We start from the raw sequence: 27,132 nt of genomic DNA, 5'->3' as shown, positions 1-27,132 counted from the left end.
GCAGATATCGGTAATCCAGAGTAGGGGCAAAGGCACCTACTCTCAAAGGCACCGGCAAAGGCACTCAGCTCTGAGTCAGGACAGACAAGGGTGGGGGAGGAGCAGGACCTGAGACCAACCACTGGTTGACTTGACCAAACAAGACAAACTGGCAACAGACAAACAGAGAACACAGGTGTAAGTACTCAGGGGATAATGGAAAATGTGGGCGATACCTGGAGGGAGGAGGAGACAAACACAAGGACAGGTGAAACAAATCAGGGCGTGACACTTTACAGTCTATTTTTTTTGCCAACCTAGAGGATGGTTTTCCCAATGGTTTATTTAAAGAGGAAGTTCAGTATTTTACAACACTCAATGTTAGATGGTTCAGGCGAGTTAATTAAGAACAAATTCTTATTTACAATGACAGCCTGGCCACTGACAACTGGGAAGTGCAGAGCAATACATGAAATAACAAAACAACATTGAAATCACAGGACAAGACAGACAGAAGGACAGGGACAATATTGACAAACACAAAAGTCAATACAGGAGAGTTACAGCACAAGGAGAACAGATATCACACAACGGGACAGAAACACATGGCCACAACACAACACTTAATAAAAACAGTCAGCATAGATAGTAGACGGTCAGCAATAAGTATGATAGAATATCAGGTACCGTGTCTATATGAAACACTTTAAGCGTCCATTGGAATGTCCATAATTCACATGCTATTTGTTAGAATAACACGTTTTCCATAAAAGTGTCTATGAATGACGTGATTCTGCAGAGTAACAATTTAAAGTCAGTGAGAATGACCAAGAATGACATGATAGGTTGCTGTGTGTCCACGGTGGAACTCAGACTGGGACATTGACTAACCAGCTGATGGAGTAGAGGCCACAGTGGAAATGCGGGACCAGGGAATGCAGGAACAGGCTTGGACTAAGCAGCTGGGCAGCCAGCAAATGCCGGGACCGCAGAGGGGACAGTCGCCAGGTAACCACAGGTAGCGGGTGTGAGGAGCTCCGATTCAGTTTGTTGACCATCACTAATTAGGAGGAGAAATCTTCGAGAATCATAAAGATGCTCCAATCAAATCCTAAAGGTGCTCCAAAGGCCATGGTGTGACTGTGAAGCCTCCTTTTTTCTCCTCATCCTGTTAAAAAAAACGTGATGTGTTTTCTCTTCTCTAGATATGATATACCTAGAGGAAGTTTCCTCCTTGGCTACATCCTGTGGCAGTTTATTGCATTCTTCTGCTTCCACGTTAAAGTGAGTATCGTCAGCCAAGTATTGGTTCGTGATGAAAATGATGATGATCACAGAGTATGCTGTGTACATCTTGGATAATGTGCAGGTCCTCCCCGGTGGTTCAAAGTACTCCTGAGACGAACCTGAACCAGCCCTCTCAGGAGATGAATACTCCATCCAGCGATGATGTCCTACAGACCTGTACGGAGGGTTAAGCCAAACCCCTGGACGACAAACTTATCGATAGCCCACCTGACAATGAACCCCCACTCTGTGACAACATACAGACCTTCCTTAGGGGGAACGAAAAACCACTCAAACTCGAAGACGTGAAGGACTCTAGAGGGTGATACTACTTCCCCTCCGTGACCTGCAGGTGTCCTCACAGATCAACGGCACACCCCTCGTCGATGAGCAGCAGTGTCAGTTGGTGCGGAGCCCGTGTGGACAAGCTGCAGCCCTGTCAGATGAGTGAAAGAGTCCGAAGTGCTGTACTCAGTACTGCTCGGAAAACACCTTGAGGCAGATCCAAGGAGGACATGCGGAGGGAAGGTGCAAGCAGTCTACTGTCAGCCCAGCCACCCTCCCCTCGCCTTCACACGCCCTTGCACACACCCGGGGATAATAAGGAGAAGAGAGAGAAGAGGAAGAAGGAGAAGAAGCCAGTCAGCTCCTTTCCTATGGACAACACACAGACATCCAACCATGTCCCCACAGATGTTGAGGAGCCCATTTCACAGGACAAGGTTTGGGGTGAGGTACAGACCTCCACCCATGTCGATGGCCAGGACAACACTACCAAAGCTAACGATACAATGGAGGATGAGGATACCATTTCAACAAGGAACAAGGTTTGGCATGAGATGCGACCCTTCCATTACTCCTGCCAGACCATCACAATTCCACCCATGGCCGATGAGGAGGAGCCTATCTCCCAGGCTATTGCTCCCTCCATTGCCATTAGGCAGTCCCCAAAAGTCGACGCCCCACCTCCCAACGAGGCCAGCTCCTTTGCCCCAAAGACTGAGGGGTGGTTCATTGAGGGAACTCCTAAAGGAGTCGACATGTATGTACTCTATGAGAGCAGGTGATTGTTTTAGTCAACATGTGGTTTTAACTCCAATACTGTCAGCCACCGTGTTACACAGCTTTATACCTGGTAGTGAACGTCTCAAACAACACATTATCAGTCACTAGCTTCATTTCTTGACCTTGTATTTGTTATGAAGAAGATAAAACAAAACCGTTTTCTTCTCATGCAGTACTTGACTTTTCTTTTTCAATCATCTAACCCCAAAATCAGAAGGAGTTCTCGAGGCATGATCATGAACAGCATCTTAAAAGGCAATGTTGAAACGTTCAAGACATCTAATGAAACAGCATCTTCAAAATGTAATAAACACAAGATGTATTCAGGATAATCGTACTCTCTGACATTTCTTCAAAATAGGTCAAGTTTGAAGTTGTATTTTTTCTGCTTTTGCATTGCCATTGACTATTCCATGGGCCATGACTTATTTTTAATTATTGTGTTCAACGGTGTCTCACTCCTCGGGCTACATTTCCCTCCACAATTAAAAATGGTAGACTTTTGCAAGCATTTCTCTCATTCTCGGAGGTGCCTAGTGAGTGTGCAGTGATGTCCTCTACACTTGTCCAGGTGTGAGAGCTCTGGGGTATTTTTAGTACCAGAGAGGGGTGGGGAGCTCCCCAAGACAGAGAAACTGAGACAACAGCTGCACAGTGATACAGAAGAAGAGGAACCGAAATGTGGTCTCAAACCACAAGTCAGTGCACATACACACCCACATTCTTTTACAAACATGTCTCCGTCCCAAATGATACCCTCTACCCTTTATAGTACACTACTTCTGACCAGAGCCTTGGTCAAAAGTAGTGCACCATATTGGGAATAGGCCATTTGAGATGCATAAACATTCAGATAGATGACACAGGGAGGTGATAATAAAAGTGGTCCGTGATTTTCTATTCCAGATCATGATTCAGCTTACTCATGAGTCCACTTTGAAAATGAAAACACAAAGGTTTTCTGCGACGTGTTTTATAACCTCTATGCATTATGTTATATTATAAACTGGGTGGTTCGAGCCCTGAATGCTGATTGGCTGAAAGCCGTGGTATATTGGTATATACACTGCTCAAAAAAATAAAGGGAACACTAAAATAACATCCTCTGAATGAATGAAATATTCTTATTAAATACTTTTTTCTTTACATAGTTGAATGTGCTGACAACAAAATCACACAAATTATCAATGGAAATCAGATTTATCAACCCATGGAGGTCTGGATTTGGACTGACACTCAAAGTTAAAGTGGAAAACCACACTACATGCTGATCCAACTTTGATGTAATGTCCTTAAAACAAGTCAAAATTAGGCTCAGTAGTGTGTGTGGCCTCCAAGTGCTTGTATGACCTCCCTACAACGCCTGGGCATGCTCCTGGTGAGGTGGCGGATGGTCTCCTGAGGGATCTCCTCCCAGACCTGGACTAAAGCATCCGCCAACTGCTGGACAGTCTGTGGTGCAACGTGGCGTTGGTGGATGGAGCGAGACATGATGTCCCAGATGTGCTCAATTGGATTCAGGTCTGGGGAACGGGCGGGCCAGTCCATAGCATCAATGCCTTCCTCTTGCAGGAACTGCTGACACACTCCAGTCACATGAGGTCTAGCATTGTCTTGCATTAGGAGGAACCCAGGGCCAACCGCACCAGCATATGGTCTCACAAGGGGTCTGAGGATCTCATCTCGGTACCTAATGGCAGTCAGGCTACCTCTGGCGAGCACATGGAGGTGCTGTGCGGCCCCCCAAAGAAATGCCACCCCACACCATGACTGACCCACCGCCAAACCGGTCATGCTGGAGGATGTTGCAGGCAGCAGAACGTTCTCCATGGCGTCTCCAGACTCTGTCACGTGCTCAGTGTGAACCTGCTTTCATCTGTGAACAGCACAGCGCGCCAGTGGCGAATTTGCCAATCTTGGTGTTCTCTGGCAAATGCCAAACGTCCTGCACGGTGTTGGGCTGTGAGCACACCCCCACCTGTGGACGTCGGGCCCTCATACCACCCTCATGGAGTCTGTTTCTGACCGTTTGAGCAGACACATGCACATTTGTGGCCTGCTGGAGGTCATTTTGCAGGGCTCTGGCAGTGCTCCTCCTGCTCCTCCTTGCACAAAGGCAGAGGTAGCGGTCCTGCTGCTGGGTTGTTGCCCTCCTACGGCCTCCTCCACGTCTCCTGATGTACTGGCCTGTCTCCTGGTAGCGCCTCCATGCTCTGGACACTACGCTGACAGACACAGCAAACCTTCTTGCCACAGCTCGCATTGATGTGCCATCCTGGATGAGCTGCACTACCTGAGCCACTTGTCTGGGTTGTAGACTCCGTCTCATGCTACCACTAGAGTGAAAGCACCGCCAGCATTCAAATGTGACCAAAACATCAGCCAGGAAGCATAGGAATTGAGAAGTGGTCTGTGGTTGCCACCTGCAGAACCACTCCTTTATTGGGGGTGTCTTGCTAATTGCCTATAATTTCCACCTGTTGTCTATTCCATTTGCACAACAACATGTGAAATGTATTGTCAATCAGTGTTGCTTCCTAAGTGGACAGTTTGATTTCACAGAAGTGTGATTGACTTGGAGTTACATTGTGTTGTTTAAATATTCCCTTTATTTTTTTGAGCAGTGTATATATCCTCTTAAGGATCGGACCCTTTTTAAAAATGTTCGTCTAAAATGACATACCCAAATCTAACTGTCTGTAGCTCAGGACCTGAAGCAAGAAAGCAAGAAAGCCCCCCCTCGTGCCTTATTGCTTAAATCGATACCAGACAGACAGAAGATGCTTCTGAGAGGAAAAGAAGACGCCATGCCCTATCTAGTGGATATATTCTCCTGAGACCCAGCAATTCATTTTTGTCCAAAAACATTCATTTTGGTTTGTGTCGAAGGCCATACATGCCACTCTGTTAGGGCCTGTTGTATCTATGAGAGGACATTCAAGGCCTTTTAATGATATCACAATTTAATCATAATTTCATAATGAGAAATCATAGAGTTCTTATTGACCTCAAAAGCTACAAAAAATAGAATTGCTAAACTGTTCATTGACAATGCAAATGGTAGAGGAAGTGTGTGTTTATGGGTGGCTGGTTTTGGAAGGGGGAGTGGGGCTGGCTGACGGTTTCAGTACAGTAAGCTGCTCTTTATAGGAGGCATTGGGAGTTTCAGAGCTGCATTGAAGTGAAGACCGTGTGTGAAGACATCTCTTTCTCTGATATCACCTCTGCTTCCAACAGAAGAGATCACCATGTTCCTTTCTACTGCTTCTATTACAGCCCTGCTACTCACTCTGTCTGGTAAGACTGACTTAACACTGACTAACTACAGTAAAGTGAAATCCCTGACTATAGATTATATTGTAAATATGGAGATGATTACTTTCAGAAGTATTAATACCAGATCCATTGATATACTCTGCACTCACTAGGAGGCACAATGGTCTTGTATTGTAGGATCATGATGTATTGGAGTATTTTTATCCCCAATTACAACAAAATCTTTCTATATTTCTGCAGGTATGGAAGCTCTCGTACTGACCCAGGAAAAGTCCCTCTCCGTGAACCTGGGAGATAATTTGAAAATATCCTGTGCTGTTAGTGATAGCTCTCAGACCTGGAAAATTTCATGGTACCGACAGAAGGCTGGAGGTGGCCCAAGTTTTTTGCTTGCTGACACCACAAGAGCAGCTGGGCTTCCTAACAGGTTCACATATTCTGAACCAGGATCTGGCTACACTGAGTATCTACACATCAATGAAATCACGGCTGAGGATGAGGCAGTGTATATCTGTGCTTGTGTTGGTGGCTGTGGCGCCAGTGTATAACACAGTGATGCAGTTCAATAGACTGCTCGTACAAAAATCCAACAGGGCTTCATATTGGAAAATAATACTTATTAAATGTGCACAGGTCACTGAATGCCACCGTGTATAAAAGGGGATTGCGTTGGGTAACAATTCAATATCAAACTAAGTCCTTTGCTTCATTTTTTCATGGATTTCTACATCTTGATGAATGGAGACTTGCCAATGAGAAGAGCATGAAGAACGGTCTTCAGCACAGATGTTTTTGTATCGAGATGTATCACTGTGAGGACATGGTACCAAGTTTGGACAAGGAACTGAAGTCACCATTGGTGAGTAAAATCCCTTGTAAATAATCCCGTGATATGTTTTCTTATATCAACAAATCTGTCTTTTTTTTTTTACCTTTATTAAGTGACATGTAATGGTTAGAATATATTTTCAAATCTTCAGCATGTGTTGATTCAAATGTATATAACACAAAATATACATGATCAATAATAATGAATATTAATCATTGTTGAGGTAATATATTAGTTAAAATCATACTGTACATTCATTTATTTAATTTATGGTAACAGGGACGACAGTTGACAATTTGCCAGCTTGTTAAATCTGACACATTTATAGAGATGATCTTGATCAATGTGAATAGTCCCTTTCAAATAAACCTCATTAAGTCAAGTACACTAATTGTCTTATGAGAAAGAGGAAAGCATGTATTTTTTTGTTTCAGGATTATAAGTGATATTCTGGAAAATATAAATAGACTACAGAGGCAGTTGAAAGTTTAACACTAGGATATTACATCTATGTTCAAAGATAAATAATGAATTGTTTGAATTTTGACTGAATTTAAAACAATTACAGTGTACTTTAAGTTAAATTCCATTCTTGTTTTTTTCAATGAGAAAGTATCTTGATCCATCTCACTGTTGCAGTCTGTATCTTTTGTGTCCTCCCCTGTCAGCCCGTCCTCCATCACCCCCTTCTCTGGTCCTGATGGCCCCAGCCCAGGCCCCTCTCTCTGGGGACAAGACCACCCTGGTGTGCCTGGCACAGGGCTTCCATCCTGACGGTGCCTCCCTGTCCTGGTCTGATGACGGTGGCTCTCTGACGGGTGCTGAAGTCCAGAAGGGCGAGTCTCAGCGCCAAGCTGACGGCACGTACACCCTGAGCAGCCTCCTTAGTCTGCCCTCAACACGCTGGAGCTCCGGACAGACCTTCACTTGTCACCTGAGCCACTCAGCACTGACCAACCCACTGAGCAGGAGTGTGAACAACGGGCAATGTTCAATGTTCGGTTAGGTTTGCATTTCCCCCACTAATGGTTAAGATTAGGATTGAGGGAGGGGAAGCTGATCCTAGAACTGCCCCCCCCCTAGCAGCAGTGTTCCCCCAGATAGAGGGACTGTTAGAGTGCTTCACATAGTTTAATAGATTGGCAACTTGCTTTAGAAGTTATTGACGTTGAGTTTTTTTCATGTTGTCTCTTTTTGTGAATAGGGGACCTCTGATGATGAATGCTGTATTGCTTGTGAAGTAATCTGAAGAATTTCTGCATGTTGATGTGATGAGTTGAATAAAGCATTTCATGATATGATGTTGCCTCTATCTGATATTTCAATAATGAAAGCCATTGTGCAAAGGCTTTAAAGTAGACTTTTACCATACAATTCTTCAGGGTTGGTGTTAATCCATTAATTTATTGGGACCGTATTCTGTTAGTCAGCACCTCTCCAACATTTTAGGGTGTGCGTCAACGAATGCTTTAGACTGCATGAGTGGCAATTCATTTTAGGGGTATATTCAGTCCGCATCGCTGAAGTCCAACTTTACAGCGTGATTGAAATTTAAATGGAATGTTTAAATACTACATTCATGTAAAGGCTGCATATATCGGCTCAATTGGAATGACCTTTAGTCTACATTTCTATCTCCGAATCTGTAACATGCTGACCAGACGGACACGTCGCGTGCGCGAGCGTCACAAAATAAATTTTAGAAATCCATGTTATTCAATTATTGCACCCACGCTGCTCATGCGCCAATGAGCATCTGCGATGCCAAGGGCTAAAATAGAACTCCTTTCTATTTCTGACGCAGATCACGCTGCAAGTCCTGCCTCTCCCATCTCCTCATTGGTTTATAGAAGCAGGTACCCACGTGCCATTTCCTCATTGGTTATACCCATGTGTGTGATTGAAAGACGGACTGTTTTGCCGGTTGTCGTGGTAATACTATGAAAGTGTAGATGCAATCACCATATAAGTTCAAAGATGAAAAAGGAAACCTATTACAGGAATGTGGGGTGGCAGTCACTAAACATATTACAGACAGTGGCGACCTGTCAAGAATTTGGGGGGGGGGGGGGCTTGCCTGTTTTGCATGTTATTTTGGCATTAATACGTGTCACATCAGTTCACAAACAATGTAAAAAATAATGTATCATTGAGTTAATAAAGCCACATACAAACATGGTCTCTTTTTTTGTTTTCTCGAGTAAAGCAGCTCCAAAATGCAGGTGTTTCAGCCTAGCTCAGTGTTTTCTGTGGTGGTGGCGAAGCCAGCAGACAATATGGAACGTTGCGCCATGATTGGCTCAGTGTTCCATCACTCGTGGGGACTTTACGTCACTGCCAAGTGTAAGAGGAGACATTGAAAATTATAGTCCTTCGGCTGCTGCCGTAGAAGTGCCCATCCAAGAAGGCTCAAGGTCAGTGGCCACAGATAAAATGACATCAAATCACGTTATATGTACAGTAGCTTTGATTGGACTGATCATGTCAACATCATACTTTCAAAATCTTAGCTAGCAGTCATCATCATGAATCAAATTGACAATCTACTGGCAAATCCTTTTTAATCCTTGTCATATGAAGAGAAATTATATATAAAACGTATAGGTGTTCATCGGCTATCGGACATTAACACTACACAAGTTGAAAATCGCAAATTCAATGAGTGGTTTGGAAGGAATCAATGACAGTGGCTGTGTGGTCCCAAATCTAGGATTAAGGGGCTATTTTCCAAGTTTAAAATGATAAACAATCAACATTAGCCATGCTGTCAATGAAGTATGATTTGTGTCGTGGTCAAAACAACTGTAAACTTGGAGGACCGCTGGGTCACCATCCTGTTAAAGTGAGCCAAGCACAACAATGTGAGTCCAAAAAGTTCAGTTAGGTCAGTTAGGATCACCACTTTATTTTAAGAATGTGAAATGTCAGAATAATAGTATAGAGAATGATTTATTTCAGCTTTTATTTCTTTAATCACATTCCCAGTGGGTCAGAAGTTTACATACACTCAATTAGTATTTGTTATCATTGCCTTTAAATTGTTTAACTTGGGTCAAATGTTTCAGGTAGCCTTCCACAAGCTTCCCACAATAAGTTGGGTGAATTTTGGCCCATTCCTCCTGACAGAGCTGGTGCAACTGAGTCAGGTTTGTAGGTCTCCTTACTCAAACACACTTTTTCAGTTCTGCCCACACATTTTCTATAGGATTGAGGTCAGGGCTTTGTGATGGCCACTCCAATACCTTGACTTTGTTGTTCTTAAGCCATTTTGCCACAACTTTGGATGTACAGTTGGGGTCATTGTCCATTTGGAAGACCCATTTGTGACCAAGCTTTAACTTCCTGACTGATGTCTTGATCTGTGGCATTGTGACGTATGACAAAAATGCACATTCTAGAGTGGACTTTTATTGTCCACAGCACAAGGTACACCTGTGTAATGATCATGCTGTTTACTCAGCTTCTTGATATTCCACACCTGCCAACTGGATTCATTAACTTGGCAAAGGATAAATGCTCACATACAGGGATGTAAACAAATTAGTGCATTACATTTGAGAGAAATAAGCTTTTGATGCGTACGGAACCTTTCTGAGATCATTTATTTCAGTCATGAAACATGGGACCAACACTTTACATGTTGCGTTTATATTTTTGTTCAATATATGTAGGTCGTGAATGGCCTCACAGTCCAGTAGGTGGCGGTGTATGCATCTTAAATTGGGTGCGATCCGCCAACACAATCCCAAAGAAGAAGTATTTTTTGTCATTGAGGCGGCATGCTAGCAAAGTAGAGCTCATTTTAAACTTTTGTTAAAACCCTACATGCGTTTATGTTTTGAGGAAAGGAGATGATTCGCTTGGATGGAAATGACCGAAACACATTGATGAACATGGTAAGAAATGTGTCCTTGCTAACCTACCAGCCAAAAGCTGACGTTAGCTTGCTACGTTTGTTAAACGTCCAACCAGGCCAAACAAGTGTAACGTTAGCTAGGACAATGACTGGGTCACATTTTGTAAAAAAAACGGGAACTTGTTTCTGTTGACTGTTGTATTTATAACATGTATCTGTCCTAAATGTCACCGTATTCCCTATTTTGACCAGGGCACTTAGGAAATAGGGTGCCATTTGGCAACCACGGTGTCGCGTTAGCTAGTCTGGTTTTGGACAGGTGCTGCAGTGTAGCCATCATGGCGGTAGGCTGTAACAGTTCGCGTGTTAAAATCTGGTGACTGACGTAAACACTTTAAATCATATATGCTCCTTTGGGACCCCTCTTTCAAAGATTAAAAACTCTTTTAGCGATGGTAGTGAAAATAATAGGCGACTTGATTATTTTTTTATACATGACCCAAAACATTATGGGACGTTAATTGCTTGATGAATTCAGAAACCACACCTGTGTAGACGCTTTCAATCTACGTTGTATCCTTCATTTACTCAAGCGTTTCCTTTATTTTGGTAGTTACCCGTATACTATAGCAGTACATTCTGTGAAGCCTGGCAGTTGTGAATATGTATACAGCAGTTTGACGCTCATGATACTGTGCACAAACCTTTGTCTTTAGAAACATACGTTCCCTCAGTTTTTTTTGTGTGTTAATCTAAAATTATGTAATGTATTTACTATTCAATTAAACTAGATTCGTTTTTACTAGCCAGCTGTCTAATTTAGTGACAGAGGTACTATAGAAAAGAGTACAGGTTTGGCTAGTACTCCACTGCCATAAAGGGTTCCCTGTTGGTGGTAATGATACATGTTGTCCAGTAAAAGGCGTGGGTACTAGGATAAGATCAATAAACTCAAGAGGAACAGAAAATATTGTAACATATGAAACCAATGTTTATCATCAAATATAAAATGCTCTTCTAAAACACTAATCTCCTATGTTTCCCATCTGTAGTGGTTCAGCATATCTCAACGAGTCGGTTGTCCTTGGAAGTCAAGAGATGCATGCTGACAATAGTACACACATTTCTGTGGAGCCAAGATCACAGATCCCTCTCACCTCTGCTGTAATTGGCCTACTGGGTAAGTAGGCTACATGGCTTGGCCTATAGTCTGGCTTTTTTCCTAAATGGCGCACTAGTCCCTATTTAGTGCACTACTTTTGTCCAGGGCGTTGGTCAAAGTAGTGCACTATATAGGTACTAGAGTGCCATTAGGGAATCACTGTGTAAATAATCTGGTCTTGGGCAGGTGCTGCAGTGTAGCCATCATGGCTGTATGCTGCAGCGTGTCTTGTTAGACCTAGACTATAACAGGGGGTTCTGTGAAGCTGCCTTGGCAGTTGCAGGTGTGAGCATGTATACAGCAGTTTGATGCTCATGTATGATACTGCAGACAAACGTTGTCTTTTAGAAAACTAAAGTTGTGTCCCTTCAATATTTTTTGGTGTTGAAATAAGTCCAAGGATGTACACGTACTTACAATTCAATGAAACTAGATTTGACCAGCTAGTTAACTTTAGTGGCAAAGGGGTACTGTCGTGAAAAGCGTACACAGCTAGTAGTCTAGGCCCAGAAAGATTTCCCTATTGGTGGTAATGATACACCTTCCAGTGAGGCATACCAGGATAATATCAATAGTCATGAGGGACAGATCAAATAGTCTGTTTTATAAATTGAACTGTCTGACATGGATCTGTTTATCATTTCAACAATAAACTGCATACTAAAACACTTCTGTAATCTTTCCCACCTGTAGTGGTTCAGGATATTTTAACAAGTCAATGTCCTTGAAGTCACGTGATGGGAGCCATTGAGACCAGATGCATGAAGGGCCAAAGCATAGAAATAGAATGACAGATTCTATTTCCGTGTCGCCAACATCCATGGATCCCTCTCACCCCTGTTGTAATTGGCCTACCTGGTAAGTAGGCTACATGGCTTTGCCTATAGTGTCTGTCCAAAATGACTCCCTATTTAATGCAGTACTTTTGACCTGGGCCCATATGGCTCTGGTCAGAAGTTAGTGAACTATATAGGGAATGGTGTGTCATTCTGGACGTGCATGCTTTTGATAATCTGGTCTTGGGCAGGTGCTGCAGTGTAGCCATCATGGCTGTATGCTACAGCGTGTCTTGTTAGACCTAGACTATAACAGGGGGTTCTGTGAAGCTGCCTTGGCAGTTGCAGGTGTGAGCATGTATACAGCAGTTTGATGCTCATGTATGATACTGCAGACAAACGTTGTCTTTTAGAAAACTAAAGTTGTGTCCCTTCAATATTTTTTGGTGTTGAAATAAGTCCAAGGATGTACACGTACTTACAATTCAATTAAACTAGATTTGACCAGCTAGTTAACTTTAGTGGCAAAGGGGTACTGTCGTGAAAAGCGTACACAGCTAGTAGTCTAGGCCCAGAAAGATTTCCCTATTGGTGGTAATGATACACCTTCCAGTGAGGCATACCAGGATAATATCAATAGTCATGAGGGACAGATCAAATAGTCTGTTTTATAAATTGAACTGTCTGACATGGATCTGTTTATCATTTCAACAATAAACTGCATACTAAAACACTTCTGTAATCGTTCCCACCTGTAGTGGTTCAGGATATTTTAACAAGTCATTGTCCTTGAAGTCACATGATGGGAGCCATTGATACCAGATGCATGATGCCAATGAAGTGGCAAAGCATAGAAATAGGATGACGTAGATTCTATTTCTGTGGCTCCAAGATCCATGGATCCCTCTCACCTCTGCTGTAATTGGCCTACCTGGTAAGTAGGCTACATGGCTTTGCCTATAGTGTATCTGTCCCAAATTACTCCCTATTTAATGCAGTACTTTTGACCTGGGCCCATATGGCTCTGGTCAGAAGTTAGTGAACTATATAGGGAATGGTGTGTCATTCTGGACGTGCATGCTTTTGATAATCTGGTCTTGGGCAGGTGCTGCAGTGTAGCCATCATGGCTGTATGCTGCAGCATGTCTTGTTAGACCTAGACTATAACAGGGGGTTCTGTGAAGCTGCCCTGGCAGTTGCAGGTGTGAGCATGTATACAGCAGTTTGATGCTCATGTATGATACTGCAGACAAACTGTGTCTTTAGATAACAGAAGTGTCCCTTCTATCTTTTTGTGTTGAAATAATGCTGTAGACGTATTTACAATTAAATTAAACAAGATTGGCTTTCGCCAACTAACTTTAGTGGGAAAGGGATACTGTAGAAGATTATACAGGTTTAGTAGTCTAGTGCAGGGGTGTCAAACTCATTCCATGGAGGGCTGAGTGTATGCTGCCTTTCAATGTCCTTTCAATTTTTGTGTAATAAAGACTTAAACAACCAGGTGACTGGAGTTTAGAACTAATCAATGAGCTCAATTGATCACGCAAGTACGCGGGAGAAGCGAAAACCCGCAGACAGTCGTCCCTCCACTGAATGAGTTTGACCACATGGTCTAGTGACTAAGATTTCCCTGTTGGTGGTAACGATAATGTTGTCCAGTAGAGGGCATACTTTGGATAATATCAATAAACTCATGAGGAGCCGATCAAATTCTTAAATTGAACTGTCCCACATATGAAACCAATGTTTATCAGATCAGGAAACTACTGTACTAAAAACGTATCTTCTGTTTCTCACCTGTAGTGGGTCGGCATCTCATCGTGCCCGATGTCCTTGATGAACTCGCATGATGGGTCGTCTGTTGAGACCAGATGCATGATGACAATGAAGGGGCAAAGCATAGAAATATATTATCACATTCGATTTCTGTTAGAAATGGGTTCCTCTCACCGCTGCTGTAATTAGCCTACTGGGTAAGTAGGCTACATGGCTTGGCCTATAGTCTGTGTGTCCCAAATGGCACACTATTCCCTACTTAGTGCACTACTTTTTAAGCTGTGGCTTGGGCTATAGTCTGGCCTTTTCACCAAATGGCACTATTCTCCATTTAGTGCACTACTTTTGTCCAGGGCTTTGGTCAAAGTAGTGCACTATATAGGTACTAGGGTGCCATTAGGGAATCACTATGTAAATAATCTGGTCTTGGGCAGGTGCTGCAGTGTAGCCATCATGGCTGTATGCTGCAGCGTGTCTTGTTAGACCTAGACTATAACAGGGGGTTCTGTGAAGCTGCCCTTGCAGTTGCAGGTGTGAGCATGTATACAGCAGTTTGATGCTCATGTATGATACTGCAGACAAACTTTGTCTTTAGATAACATAAGTGTCCCTTTTGTGTTGACATAAATCAAATGCTGTATACGTCTTTGCAATTCAATGAAACTATATTTGACCAGCTAGTTAACTTTACTGGCAAAGGGGTACTGTCGTGAAAAGTGTACACAGGTTTAGCTAGTAGTCTAGGCCCAGAAAGATTTCCCTATTGGTGGTAGTGATACACATATTCCAGTGAGGCATACCAGGGTAATATCAATAGTCATGAGGGACAGATCAAATAGTCTGTTTTATAAATTGAACTGTCTGACATGGATCTGTTTATCATTTCAACAATAAACTGCATACTAAAACACTTCTGTAATCTTTCCCACCTGTAGTGGTTCAGGATATTTTAACAAGTCAATGTCCTTGAAGTCACGTGATGGGAGCCATTGAGACCAGATGCATGAAGGGCCAAAGCATAGAAATAGAATGACAGATTCTATTTCCGTGTCGCCAACATCCATGGATCCCTCTCACCCCTGTTGTAATTGGCCTACCTGGTAAGTAGGCTACATGGCTTTGCCTATAGTGTCTGTCCAAAATGACTCCCTATTTAATGCAGTACTTTTGACCTGGGCCCATATGGCTCTGGTCAGAAGTTAGTGAACTATATAGGGAATGGTGTGTCATTCTGGACGTGCATGCTTTTGATAATCTGGTCTTGGGCAGGTGCTGCAGTGTAGCCATCATGGCTGTATGCTACAGCGTGTCTTGTTAGACCTAGACTATAACAGGGGGTTCTGTGAAGCTGCCCTGGCAGTTGCAGGTGTGAGCATGTATACAGCAGTTTGATGCTCATGTATGATACTGCAGACAAATGTCTTTAGAAAACAGATGTATGCCTGCCTCCCTTATATATTTTATGGTGGTTAAATGCTGTAGGTGTATTGTGCAACTCCCAGCCTATTTCCTCATTGCATGTGTCATGCTTCGTAGGCTACCCCCACCATTTTCAACTTATCTTGTGTAAAGATTTGTCAATTACATAAGCGATGTGTTCTGTGGAAAATTATGAACGACTTGGAAGGCATGTTCTACGACGCACTAGCGGAGTGGAACTTACCTCCCAGTGTGTTGCGTTATTTTCCAGAGAACGCATAGAACCCCTTTTGTATCATGGCTATAATTTGACATAATTAGCAGAAGTGTGTTCCAAATCCACTGAAGTAGCTAGCAAGTTTAATTGATAGCTACAGTAGTTGCCTTAGTAACCAAACAGACTTGCTTATTTAGCTTACCAAACCAGAGAAGACTCCCGTTGGGCAATGGAGGAATGTATAACTCCTCGGTCAACAGAATGTCACCAATCATGTTCACATTGTCATGCAGCATCACACGGTTGTTAGCTAATTGTCATGCTTGTGAAAATCTGCTAATTTTCCTCAACAGTACGTAATGTCACTAAGAACAAGTTAATAATCTCGAGAGAAACATGTGTAATGTTGTAGTTGATGAAATTCATGCTAATGTTTTTGTGAACATGAACTCCTTGAAGGAGAGCTTTCCTTGTCCCAGAATTCAGAGGACGGCCCTTTGATGACACATGGGCAATTTACACAATGGCTGTTAATACAATTCCAATGGAATTTCCTCTTCTCAAAAGTATCTGACCAAACCAGCAGTCTTATTTTACTATTATGAAAATGTTTTCAATTTGACTTTTGCTGTAAAAAGCAGTTCAAACATGGAAGAATGAACTCTAGCCATTGAATTATACTGTTTTATTTTACCTTTATTTAACTAGGCAGGTCAGTTAAGAACAAAAAGGATACAGTAGCACTGTCAAAGCTGTACAAAAAAACACCGGCCACGAACGATGCGTTTACAATACCGTGTTGGTAATAAAGCTTAATTTGTTCGACCGCAACTTCTGCGGTAGCTAGCTTTACCTTGGTACCTAGCTAGCACCAATATAACCAGCCTGAAAACAATGACAAGTATAAACTGCAGTCATTTTCATTATTCTTAGAAATCATTTTGGAATCCTTTTGAGTAAGTATTGTTATTCGACTATTGAAATTGTAACTAGCCAGCTACTTAACCCTGTTGCCCAAAGCTAGCGTTATAAGCAGCCAGCGAGCTTCATCTGGCTAGTAATGCTCGACAGGACCGGGTTATGTTGTGAAGCTAACCACAATAAGGATTAGGCACAATAGTGGAAATTGCGGTTTGCCTTCATAATAAACGTATGTAATTGACAGTGATGCGAATTAATTCAAAGTAGACCTATGCCAAACTGTTATTTTGAAGGATAATTGCCAAGTCCACTACTGTGGCTAATCATTATTGTGGCTAGCTTCACATAGGTGTCTGACCACCATTAATCAAATAAGAACTGTCTTATAAATAGGGTTAATTTAGATTACATCTACCTATATAGTTAGCTAACTACAGCTACTAAAACGGTTGTCTTTTTGCTATGTTTTTGGGGAAGAACATTGTTTGCATCCATGAGCTAGCTAGCTTTTTTTATGACCTGCATTGTAGGTGCGTGAGACAACTTTACCGGCATATCATACGTATTGATGAATCGTTGTGACGTGATACTGTAATCAATGTGTAAGAAATGTATAAATGTGTTAAATTATGTGCTGTGCAGTCATTCAGGTCCTGATTGGTCGACAAGCTTATTTTGTGTTATTTGACACGCAAAGACCCAAACAGCGTTCCATAGAAATCCTGGTTGAGAATTAAATGAATGAACAAATGAACGAAACAGCACAGGATGTAAGTGAAAGAAATAGGTTTTGATTATGTTTTACTTGTATTGGGGACATGCGTAAATGCCAACAAAATAACTTTTTGGTATGTGTGTGTGTAACCTTTATTTAACTAGGCAAGTCTGTTAACCAATTCTGATTTACTATGAAGGCTTAACCAAGACAAACACGGATGACCCTGGGCCAATCGTGCTCCTCCATATGGGACTCTCAATCACGGCCGGATGTGATACAGCCTGGATTCGAACCAAGGACTGTAGTGACGCTTCTTGCATTGAGTGCCTTAGACCGCTGTGTGTGTGTAACTATTTAACTGTACTAGAATGCTTAAAAGCCCCCTAAAATGTTTATCTGTATTTATTAATTATAAACAATGGCAAGGAAAATATTGGATATCTACAAATTGTTATCGGTGCATCACTAATGAGAGCTACTAAAACAATTATTTATTTTTTATAGTGTTCAAATTGGCACATTGTTCTCCTCTGCAACTCTTCCACGGGATTTGTTTGTTGATAACTGGTCAAATAATGGCTCATGAAGAAGGCCCCATTAAAATGTGTTCTGTACTTTTATTTTTTTTAAATGTTACACTCAATAGGCTTATTACAAATGTGCATTGAGAAGTTATCTGAGTCCATGTCAATGTTTAAATCAGATAAATTGAGGTCTGGTGGAAACTAACACATTGGAGTTTAATTCTCCTTTTAATTATGCATTAAGCAAGAAAGGAATGTCAGTAGCTATGTTTCTGCTGTTAGGCCTGCTGCAGCACAGTTTGCAAAACAATGGCAACCCAATTGATACTACAAATCATATCTCTTTGTCAGGTAAGCCTACTATGCAGTTACCATTTTAATTGGTTTTGGGGGGGGAAGTCTGCCTACCCGCAAGACGGCTATCATTAGCGCGGGTCTACCCGCAAGACGGCTATCATTAGCATCCCTAACTGGATATATACGGAGTGCTAGACAAATGTGCACACCAAACAGACAGACTGGGGAAATATTGCTGGAAATGAATTGGCAGATATTGTTACGTTTGTGTTTTTAAGCCGATGGTTGCTACCCAGGGGTGGGATAATGTCAATGTGGTGTTGATGGGATAGCAGCCAGGAGCTTTGTTTATGACCGTTTGCGATAGAATTCAAAAAAATAAAAGCAGTGAAGGAGCAGAATCAAACTAACCGTTGATGTTTTGACTGATGTATATTCATAGAACTAGATTAAATGTTATGTATAGTGGTATATTGTCATCGCGATAACCATTTGTCAAAGATTCAGTGATGTATGTTATTATCCACTTCCTGTAGCAAGCAACAATGTAGCAAGCAACAAACGCTACAACCGTGAAAAATGTGTTCATGACAGAATGACCTTGCAGGGGGCTCTGTAACAACTTGACTCTCAGCCAAGACCATATCACATTTGTGTGACTGTATTTCTGGAACATGCTGTTCTCTTGGTGTAAACTAATGTGGCATGATGTCAGAACTGTAGTTTTGCTGTACAATTGTTCATGACTCATCAATAAAACTAGTAAACAAATTCATTTTTTCCATGTCAAATCCATTTTAATGTTGTAAAAATGTCACCATGAAAGCATTTGCACCCCCTTAAGTTTTAACCTTGGTGGGTTTGATGGTAGACCTTGGTTTGGTGCTGAATGGATGTCATGTTACTAGTTTGCCTTAGAATGGAGTCAACTACATTTCAATCAGCACTAGCCATCTGTGCTAAATGTGTTGCATACTCCGTGTGTAATTCCATGGCCTGAAGAATAAGCTTCGTCCCAAGGCTGCTGCTTATGCCCAGAAGGCCTTGTCATTGATGGCACTGTTATGAAATATGAGCTAAAATCCCTATGTTTGACACGCACATGTGCTAAGAACGGCACGGATAGACTGACATTGCCCTGTGTGGATCTTAGAGGATTATCTTAGTTCTACTTCTAAACTCTGCAGATAACTACATGTGCATGATTCCACAGCCATGTGAAATGTTTCCATATTGCAGCTGAATGCAAATTATTCTTACCTCTTAATTTCCCTGCTGGGATTTGGCGTTCTCAAATGGTTATCCAACAGGAAGCCCTGCCCTAGGGGAAGTGGGTAATTGTGGAACCTCACATGTAAAACATTTGAGGACACAAGGCTATGCCTTACACAACAGTCCCCCTGTGCCATAATGTCCTAACTTTATCAAATTGAATCAATGGAATGTTGATAAAGGCATTGCAGCGGTGGAAGCAGATAATACATGGCTAATGAGGTTAGTATTGAAAATGTCGTTACCAGTTCAGTCAAGTAAAACAAAGTCAAATACGTTTTCATGTTAGCTTCATGATTTCCATCTATCTTGTCATGGTTCATCCTTTGTATCCCGTGACTCATTTTGCCTTATACTGGTGATTTGAATTCCCAATGTTGACTCTGCAGCCTACTGAACATATTGCTCATGCAATTGTATCTTATACAGTAACCATAACCTAATCATTTTGTGGGACCCTTCAACTCATGCTTATGATCTACTGTACTGCCAACTTAGGCCACACACTTTTTTGAAAGACTGGCACATGGACTTTAGGAGAACTAAGCTGAAATCCAGTAAAGGGTTTGTAGAGACTGAGTTGTAAAGTGCATGTCATGCTGTATTTTAAATGGATAAAGCTCTCATAAATTATACGAGATTGAGGGATTTAGATTATATTTGAGTGCAGAATTGGGCAAATATTTTATAAATGTAGTATGGATTTTAGGGGATCCACACAGTAAATTACTCATTTTGTAAACAGAAGTATGGTGAAAGAGACTTAACACATGTCACATGGGCATATTGTCTAATATCATGAATTGATGCATGGTCATGAAATGAAACTTTTTTAATTAATTTTTTTCGAATGTGCATGTGCACAGTTCTCTGCTCAGTGAAGATGACAGCTTTACTCATATCATGTAACTTTTCCCTCTGTCGCGCCTCACAGTATAAATTACATTTGACATTAATAATTTTCAATCACCAAATGCCAGCTCATCTGTCATGTCTCCTAATATTCTGTCCCATCACTCAACTATTATTTCTCTGATAGGCCTACATATTGATTTAGAAACGGATTTATATTCAATGATTTGTATTGGAACCGCATATGCACCACACCGCGGCACTGCTGAGCTCTGTCTGTCCCAAAGTGGGAGGGGCGAAGCTGTCAATGAGAAAGCTCAAGCTTTCAAATACATTCATTCTCTCCAGTCCTCAAGGCTCAAACCTTCAGCTGGCTGTCTTTAGCTCGCTAGCTGCATCTGGACTCCTTTCGTTATGAAAACCCAATTCTGAACCTGTTATCTAGCTATGCCTTTTTGAAGTGCTGTTGTCGCTATCAGGTCGATGGCTAATTGGCTAGCAAAACAGCTAGCTAACCTTCAGCACTCGTTCATCACCGACCGGCGAAAAGGGAACCGAATAAGGCTATGGATTAACAGTTAGAAGTGTACTTACGTTTCCTGTTCAGTCAAAACAATACGAGACAAATATATCGAAAGAAGCAGATACTTGTTAAATAAATTCGATAATTCATTGGTGAGTGTCATTTTATATTTGTTAAGTTAGCGTTATACATGTGTAAATTCGTATTAGCTGCAAGGCACATGCCTGTAGTGATTGTGTACAGTGATGACTAGCTAATGTAGGCTAAGTAGCCTAAATCATGCTTTTAACGACATAGGCTTCTACATGGTATAGCGATATAGGGTGTCTCTGTGTGTGTGTGTGAGAGAGAGTGTGTCACTCACTGAGCATCACTGAGTGAGTGTTCTTGATTTCTGAAGGGCTCAGCTATAAATGTTTGAGTGGCACTGGCACAGCTTGTTTGTACAGTAGATTACAGTGCTGCTGGCTATGGCGTATTGGTTAACAGTGAACGAACCTGTATTGTATTCTGGTTTGGTTTCTGAAATGTCACCTGTTATTTTCCCCTTGACTTACATATTTTGTTCAGCAGGGAAGTATCATCTCTCTCTAATACATGACGGTAACAATTGTTCCTGTTTTAAGTAGCCAAAATAACCCCTATAGTTGCCTAAATGGAAAGGATTAGCCTAGTTTTACATTAGTAGAATATGATTATCTTTTACATACAGTAGAATAAGATGTAGCTTGGTGCCGGTCTTCTGCTCTCTTGCAAACTCGTATGAAATTGTTATGCCAAATTTCATTTGAAAAAACAGGCTGACACACAGGCTAGTGGGACGTTTTAGTTGAAAAGCCCCATATCACTCAGAAGTATAGCTCTGGTCCAGTGCGTTACGTATGGCTTATGCCTTAAACGTTGGAGGCTCAAGCCGAACCTAACGCCCTGGTTGGATCAGACCTACCAGAAGTAGTGCTGTGTAGCAAGTGTTTGACAAACCTATCACACGTTGTCCCTTCCTTGCTGCACAGCTGCTGAAAAAGTAAAGCAACACTTGCTTAGTAACATGTATCTGCACGTTAAATAAATCAACAACACTGAACAAGTAAGGTATGTCATGTGCTAAGACTGGGCAGGTACTCTGCCTGTCTTTACATGTCCTTGTCGGAACACTTACATTTCACAATGTGATTTTTGTTTTGAGATCTTGTACATCTGGGTTGTGTTCAGTAGGCACAAAGCATAAGAAAATGGTCTGAAACAGGGAGGTAGTACAATCTGAACCTGTCCAGTAAGAAGCGCTCGTTGTGCCTGTTTGACAACAGGGCAATTCCACACCTGGACAGCCCGGAAATATTTAACGTATCTCAGATTGGTCTGACAATTCTCACATAAAAACTTTGTGAGGAAGAATGTTTGACATGCTTTTTACATTTGTATCACAAACCATTAGAGAGAGTGGCAATGTTAGGCCTTTTTAGACTGTAGGGCCTACATTCCTCCTGTAAGACCCTATGAGCTGTGAACCGTACAAGATAACATCTGTGTCCAAATACCCATACTAGCGTACGAAATAGTATGCGTAAAAAGAAAGTGTTATAGTTAGGGATGCAAGATATATCGGTGAATGTATCGGGATCGGCCGATATTAGCTAAAATTGCCGACATCGGTATCGGCCCAATGTCTAGGTTAATGTTGATGTTAAACCGATGTCAAAGCTACCATGCATACTTTTATAACGTAGGTAGGTACATGACGTAATGACACCAAGTAAAGTTTTGCACTACACATGCAACACAGCATTCCTAACCTAGCCCACAATGTCTGCTGTGTGGATCGAGCAGTCATTTGAAAGAGTAAGAAAATTTCAGCGAGACAACTCAAAGGAGAAGTCCATTAAAGCCAAGATAATGGAATTCATTGCCCTTGACAATCAACCGTTCTCTGTCGTGGGTGATGTTGGCTTTCACCGACTGGTCGAGCACCGGTACACACTACCAAGTGCGCTATTTTTCAGATGTTGCCCTACCGGAGATGCACAGTAATAGCGTCACTGTTATTAGCTTCACAACATACATACTATGGAATGCAGTTTGGGTCATTGCGTGTCAAAAATACAATAGCACTGTCAAAGCTGTACAAAAAAAGTCTGCAAACACCGGCCACGAACGATGTGTTTACAATACCGCTTTGGCAATAAAGCATAATTTGTTCGACCGCAACTTCTGGGGTAGCTAGCTTTACCTTGGTACCTAGCTAGCACCAATCTAACCAGCCTGAAAACAATGACAAGTATAAACTGCAGTCATTTTCATTATTCTTACAAGGATTCCTAAATCACTGCTAAGTATTAGCTAGGTTGCCACTTGTTGTTCGCCTATTGAAATTGAACTTGAGTTCATGAAAATAAATAGCTTGTCAGCTACTTAACCCTGTTGCCCAAAGCTAACCGCAAAGTCCACTATTGTGGCTAATCCTTATTGTGGCTAGCTTCACATAGATGGGTCCGACCACCATTAATCAAGTAAGAACTGTCTTTATAAATTAGGGTTGTTTTAGTTGACACCTAGCTATATAGTTAGCTAGCTAACTACTGAAACAGATGTCATTTTGCTATGTTTTTGGGGAAGAACATTGTTTGCTTCCATGAGCTAGCTAGCTTTTTTTTATGACCAGTACTGTAGATGCGTGAGACAACTTTACCAGCATCATAGCATACATATCGATGAATCGTGGTGACATTTGAAATGCGAGTGATAGTGTAATCAATGTGTAATAACTACGTAAAAAATTTATGAAGGCGGAAAATTATTTGACGTGCAATCACATTCAGGTCCTGATTTGGTCAAATAGTGTTATTTGATGTGTATCTTTGACACACAAAGACCCAAACGACGTTCCATAGAAATCCTGGTTGAGGATGAAACGACTGAACAAATGAACAACAAAACAGCACAGCATGTAAGGGAAATAAATATGTTTTGATTATGTTTTACTAGTAATGGGGACATGCGTAATGCCAACAAAATAACATTTTGGTCAGTGTGTGTGTGTGTAACCTTTATTTAACTAGGCAGTCAGTTAAAAACAAATTGTTATTAACAATGACTGCCCGGACGACGCTGGGCCAATTGTGCGCCATCCTATGGGACTCCCAATCACGGCCGGATGTGATACAGCCTGGATTCGAACCAGGAACTGTTACGCCTCTTGCACTGAGATGCAGTGCCTTAGACCGCTGCGTCCGTGTGTGTGTGTTAACTATTTAACTGTACTAGAATGTTTAAAAGGCTGCAAAAAATTTTAAATATCGGCTATCGTTTTTTGTTGACAAGGAAAATATCGGGTATCGGACATAAAGGTCATATCGGTGCATCACTAGTTATAGTATGTGACATTTTGAAAATAGCACTCCGAATGTGTTGCAATTGCGTTGACTCCCACCATTAGTTTATTTTGGTACAACTCGTCAATTTATCTGATTATCAGCTGTTAGACACGTGAGTCAGAAAAGATGATTGAATTCTACTAGATTAATGCTTGGTTATGTTAGGGCAGGAGATCCTGTATAAACACACTCACATCCTTGACAACTTCCTTCACAACAGACAGCTCTGTGCTGCTCCGCGAAGCACAAGAAGTATGAATGTCCTGACTTCTGCAGATGCCGTATCACCGTAAATGTTGCAAGGCCAATACAGAAGTTGGATTGACCATGCAGAATGCACGTCTTTCTCCAGAATGTGGTGTCTCCTGCTTTTTGATTGTTTGATTGTTAGTGTCTATCAATTCCCCATTACATACAGTAGATCACCAGTAGTACAATTACTGACCTGCGTGCAAATGTAGGCATATACAGTGCCTTGCGAAAGTATTCGGCCCCCTTGAACTTTGCGACCTTTTGCCACATTTCAGGCTTCAAACATAAAGATATAAAACTGTATTTTTTTTGTGAAGAATCAACAAGTGGGACACAATCATGAAGTGGAACGACATTTATTGGATATTTCAAACTTTTTTAACAAATCAAGAACTGAAAAATTGGGCGTGCAAAATTATTTTGTTCTTCACAAAAAAAAATACATTTTTATATATTTATGTTTGAAGCTTGAAATGTGGCAAAAGGTCGCAAAGTTCAAGGGGGCCGAATACTTTCGCAAGGCACTGTAAATGTGTCCATTTGGGGATCTGATCGTATTTCTGATTGGCTTAACGCACCACCACTAATGAGCTGTGGAGCTTCTCAAAGTAATGTTTTCTTCACATCAGACAGCAAGCAAACAGTCTGTTTTTACATTAATTGAGAATTACAATAGTTCTTAAAAGTTTTCAAAAGATCTTTCCAGCTTTCTTCCTTTCGATAACCACTCAGCATGAAAAGGAAAAATGTCATGCTCTGATCCAGTGGAAATGTCATACAATAGGACTACTTAATGACTTCTTATCCGTTGCGCAAATAGCCTACAGGAAACTCTGAAGGCCCAGAATAATTTATCATATATCCCATGTTAATAGTTGATACGTTTCAAGTTCCTTGCAGACAATGTGATTCATAGGATATTTATTATCAGGATATTCTCTACCTGCAAGCTACAATGTTTTTATTTGTTGGCTTTATAGGCAATTTTTACATAGTTGGCAATATAAGTAACTTTTTAGAATTGTATCATTTTCATTTGGATATAATTTAGATTAACCACATGACAATGATTTTGAAATATGAAGATGTTATGATAAATGAGATGAAACAGTTTCACGAAAATATGCACATGAAAACTTTAACTGGCATGCAGATCGGTAGAAATGGTAAGATAAATTGGTATTCCACGTGAGAAAGGTTGCCGATTCCTCGTGTAGCCCATTACAGGCAACTTCGGGAGAGTAATGGCAGAATCTGCGAGTCAGTATTCGTGGGAGGAGAATGGTCGGGTCAAGTTTGAGTTTTTTGTTATCTTGATCTCTGGCTCCCTCTTGAGTCATTTGTCTTATTTCATCAAAGTTGTCCTTAAGGCATCAGACAAGCTCTATGAATATATAGCTGATTTTATTAAAACACAGGGTGTGTCCTATATATTGAAAAATACACATTTTAACATTTCGACCAATCCAAATAACATGCAGTGGAACATTCCAGCGTTTTCAGGGTCCACATCTGTTGGCTCTATCAGGACCATTGCCTAGTCCTACTGTATTTGCCAACATCTGCACTGTGGTGGTTACCACCACTAAGTTCTTGGAATGCGCTGCTTACATTTTACATCACAGAGGATGCATTAATTCATCAGTTCTCTACGGCCAAGCACGCATTCATTCATTTACGTAGGCTGCAGTGCAGTATTAATGACTCCAAAGCTTTCAGTTCTACCGCTAGCTCCACATAATATTTATATACGCATCAATGTAGGTCTACCTGAATAGTTTATCAGTCATGCGGTTGTGACTAATTGGCCCTTAGCAGTCCCTGACTTTCCAGTATTTGGCCATGGCTATCTCCGTCTCTGTTCCCTATGCAGTTCAGTCCCTGAATGTGTGAAGCATGGTGCGAAACTCTGCATTCATTGATCAGTTCAATGAGACGCGCTTCCTCTCCCACGGCAGAGCAAAGTGCCTTCCTGCAGGCAATCACTGCAGACAAACTGCCAAGTACTCCGGGCTCCCCGCCAGCTGCCACGCACACGCACACAAACAAACGTGGCTTACTTAATGACATGTCAGATGCCTCCAGCGGGGCCATCCAGAACTATACTGCCATTTTACCAACTCAATAACTATTTTCTTTGTATGTTACGCACCCAGTCTAATGCAGTCTGGTCCATTTTTGCCTTCTCTCACCAAGAAAAGTCTATGATGTTGGTTATATAAGCTCTAATATCAGATTGTTTTCTCTCAGGTCGTTGGCACCACAGTCATTCCCACCATGGTGCAGAAGTATCAGTCACCCATCAGGGTGTACAAGCAGCCTTTTGAGCTGGTGATGGAGGTAAGTGTTACTCTACCCTAGACTCTTGACCTCCATTGACGCCCCACATGAATATTAGATGTACTGTAGTGGTTATGCAACGGTAATGAATGGGTCGCCAAGACCACCTCTAGGAAGTGGTTGGTAAGGACGTTAGGGCAACCCTGTCGTTCATATGATTGACTTGAACTTGACAACATGGTTGTTTGAGATGTAGCCTAGGTCTAACAAATACCCAGGCAGTAATGGTTGGGTAATGTAATGGTAATGAATGGGTCCCCAAGACCACCTTGAGGGAAGGGTTGGTAAAGTACGTTAGGGCAACCTTGGCTTCATATTGAACATGTGTGCCACATGATGTGTGGTCGTGTTGCACTGTGGCGGACGAATCTAGCTGCTTGGGTCTAACATGCACTAGCAGTCCTAATACTTTGATGG

General features: G+C 41.6%; 2 protein-coding genes and 1 long non-coding RNA gene across 9 annotated transcripts in view; all 3 read left to right on the top strand.

The window, feature by feature from the left end:
• The first annotated feature begins 5,468 nt into the window (after positions 1-5,468).
• On the top strand, positions 5,469-7,735 carry LOC110493664 (immunoglobulin kappa light chain). Of its 2 annotated transcripts, XM_036949662.1 has the most exons (5): positions 5,469-5,628; positions 5,848-6,151; positions 6,423-6,466; positions 7,105-7,212; positions 7,255-7,735. In XM_036949662.1, the coding sequence occupies exons 1-5, from the start codon at positions 5,580-5,582 to the stop codon at positions 7,440-7,442; spliced, it is 693 nt and encodes a 230-aa protein (XP_036805557.1). In that variant the 5' UTR covers positions 5,469-5,579; the 3' UTR covers positions 7,443-7,735. The 2 variants fall into 2 exon arrangements, with proteins under 2 accessions (XP_036805557.1, XP_036805556.1); XM_036949661.1 differs by having other exon boundaries at positions 7,105-7,735.
• A 2,248-nt stretch (positions 7,736-9,983) lies between these two features.
• Positions 9,984-18,878, top strand: LOC118940393. 2 transcript variants are annotated; one of them, XR_005036944.1, is made up of 7 exons: positions 9,984-10,332; positions 11,345-11,472; positions 12,148-12,312; positions 12,989-13,164; positions 14,037-14,206; positions 14,945-15,109; positions 17,481-18,878. It is a non-coding gene; the product is annotated as an uncharacterized LOC118940393 (long non-coding RNA). The 2 variants fall into 2 exon arrangements; XR_005036943.1 differs by lacking the exon at positions 12,148-12,312 and having other exon boundaries at positions 9,990-10,332.
• A 1,662-nt stretch (positions 18,879-20,540) lies between these two features.
• The window catches only part of LOC110493663 (SEC14-like protein 1), a 53,889-nt gene continuing 47,297 nt past the window's right edge, over positions 20,541-27,132 (top strand). For 2 of the 5 annotated variants that reach the window (XM_036949659.1, XM_036949657.1), the window contains exons 1-2: positions 20,545-20,904; positions 26,626-26,715. In XM_036949659.1, the coding sequence (XP_036805554.1) occupies positions 26,653-26,715 (63 nt within the window). In that variant the 5' untranslated portion in view covers positions 20,545-20,904; positions 26,626-26,652. Of the gene's footprint in view, positions 20,905-26,625; positions 26,716-27,132 lie in introns of all 5 variants that reach the window. The other 3 variants (XM_036949656.1, XM_036949658.1, XM_036949660.1) reach the window with 3 other exon arrangements.

This window comes from Oncorhynchus mykiss, chromosome 17 (assembly GCF_013265735.2).
Source record: "Oncorhynchus mykiss isolate Arlee chromosome 17, USDA_OmykA_1.1, whole genome shotgun sequence".
NCBI classification, from domain to species: domain Eukaryota; kingdom Metazoa; phylum Chordata; class Actinopteri; order Salmoniformes; family Salmonidae; genus Oncorhynchus; species Oncorhynchus mykiss.
This window is presented reverse-complemented; position numbering and strand designations above follow the sequence as displayed.

Bases quoted from the DNA above. Each gene is read 5' to 3' on its own strand.
- LOC110493664 (XM_036949661.1), top strand. From the start codon at position 5,580: ATGTTCCTTTCTACTGCTTCTATTACAGCCCTGCTACTCACTCTGTCT. The intron at 5,629-5,847 runs GTAAGACTGACT...ATATTTCTGCAG, and splicing joins CCTGCTACTCACTCTGTCTG to GTATGGAAGCTCTCGTACTG. The intron at 6,467-7,104 runs GTGAGTAAAATC...CTCCCCTGTCAG, and splicing joins AGGAACTGAAGTCACCATTG to CCCGTCCTCCATCACCCCCT.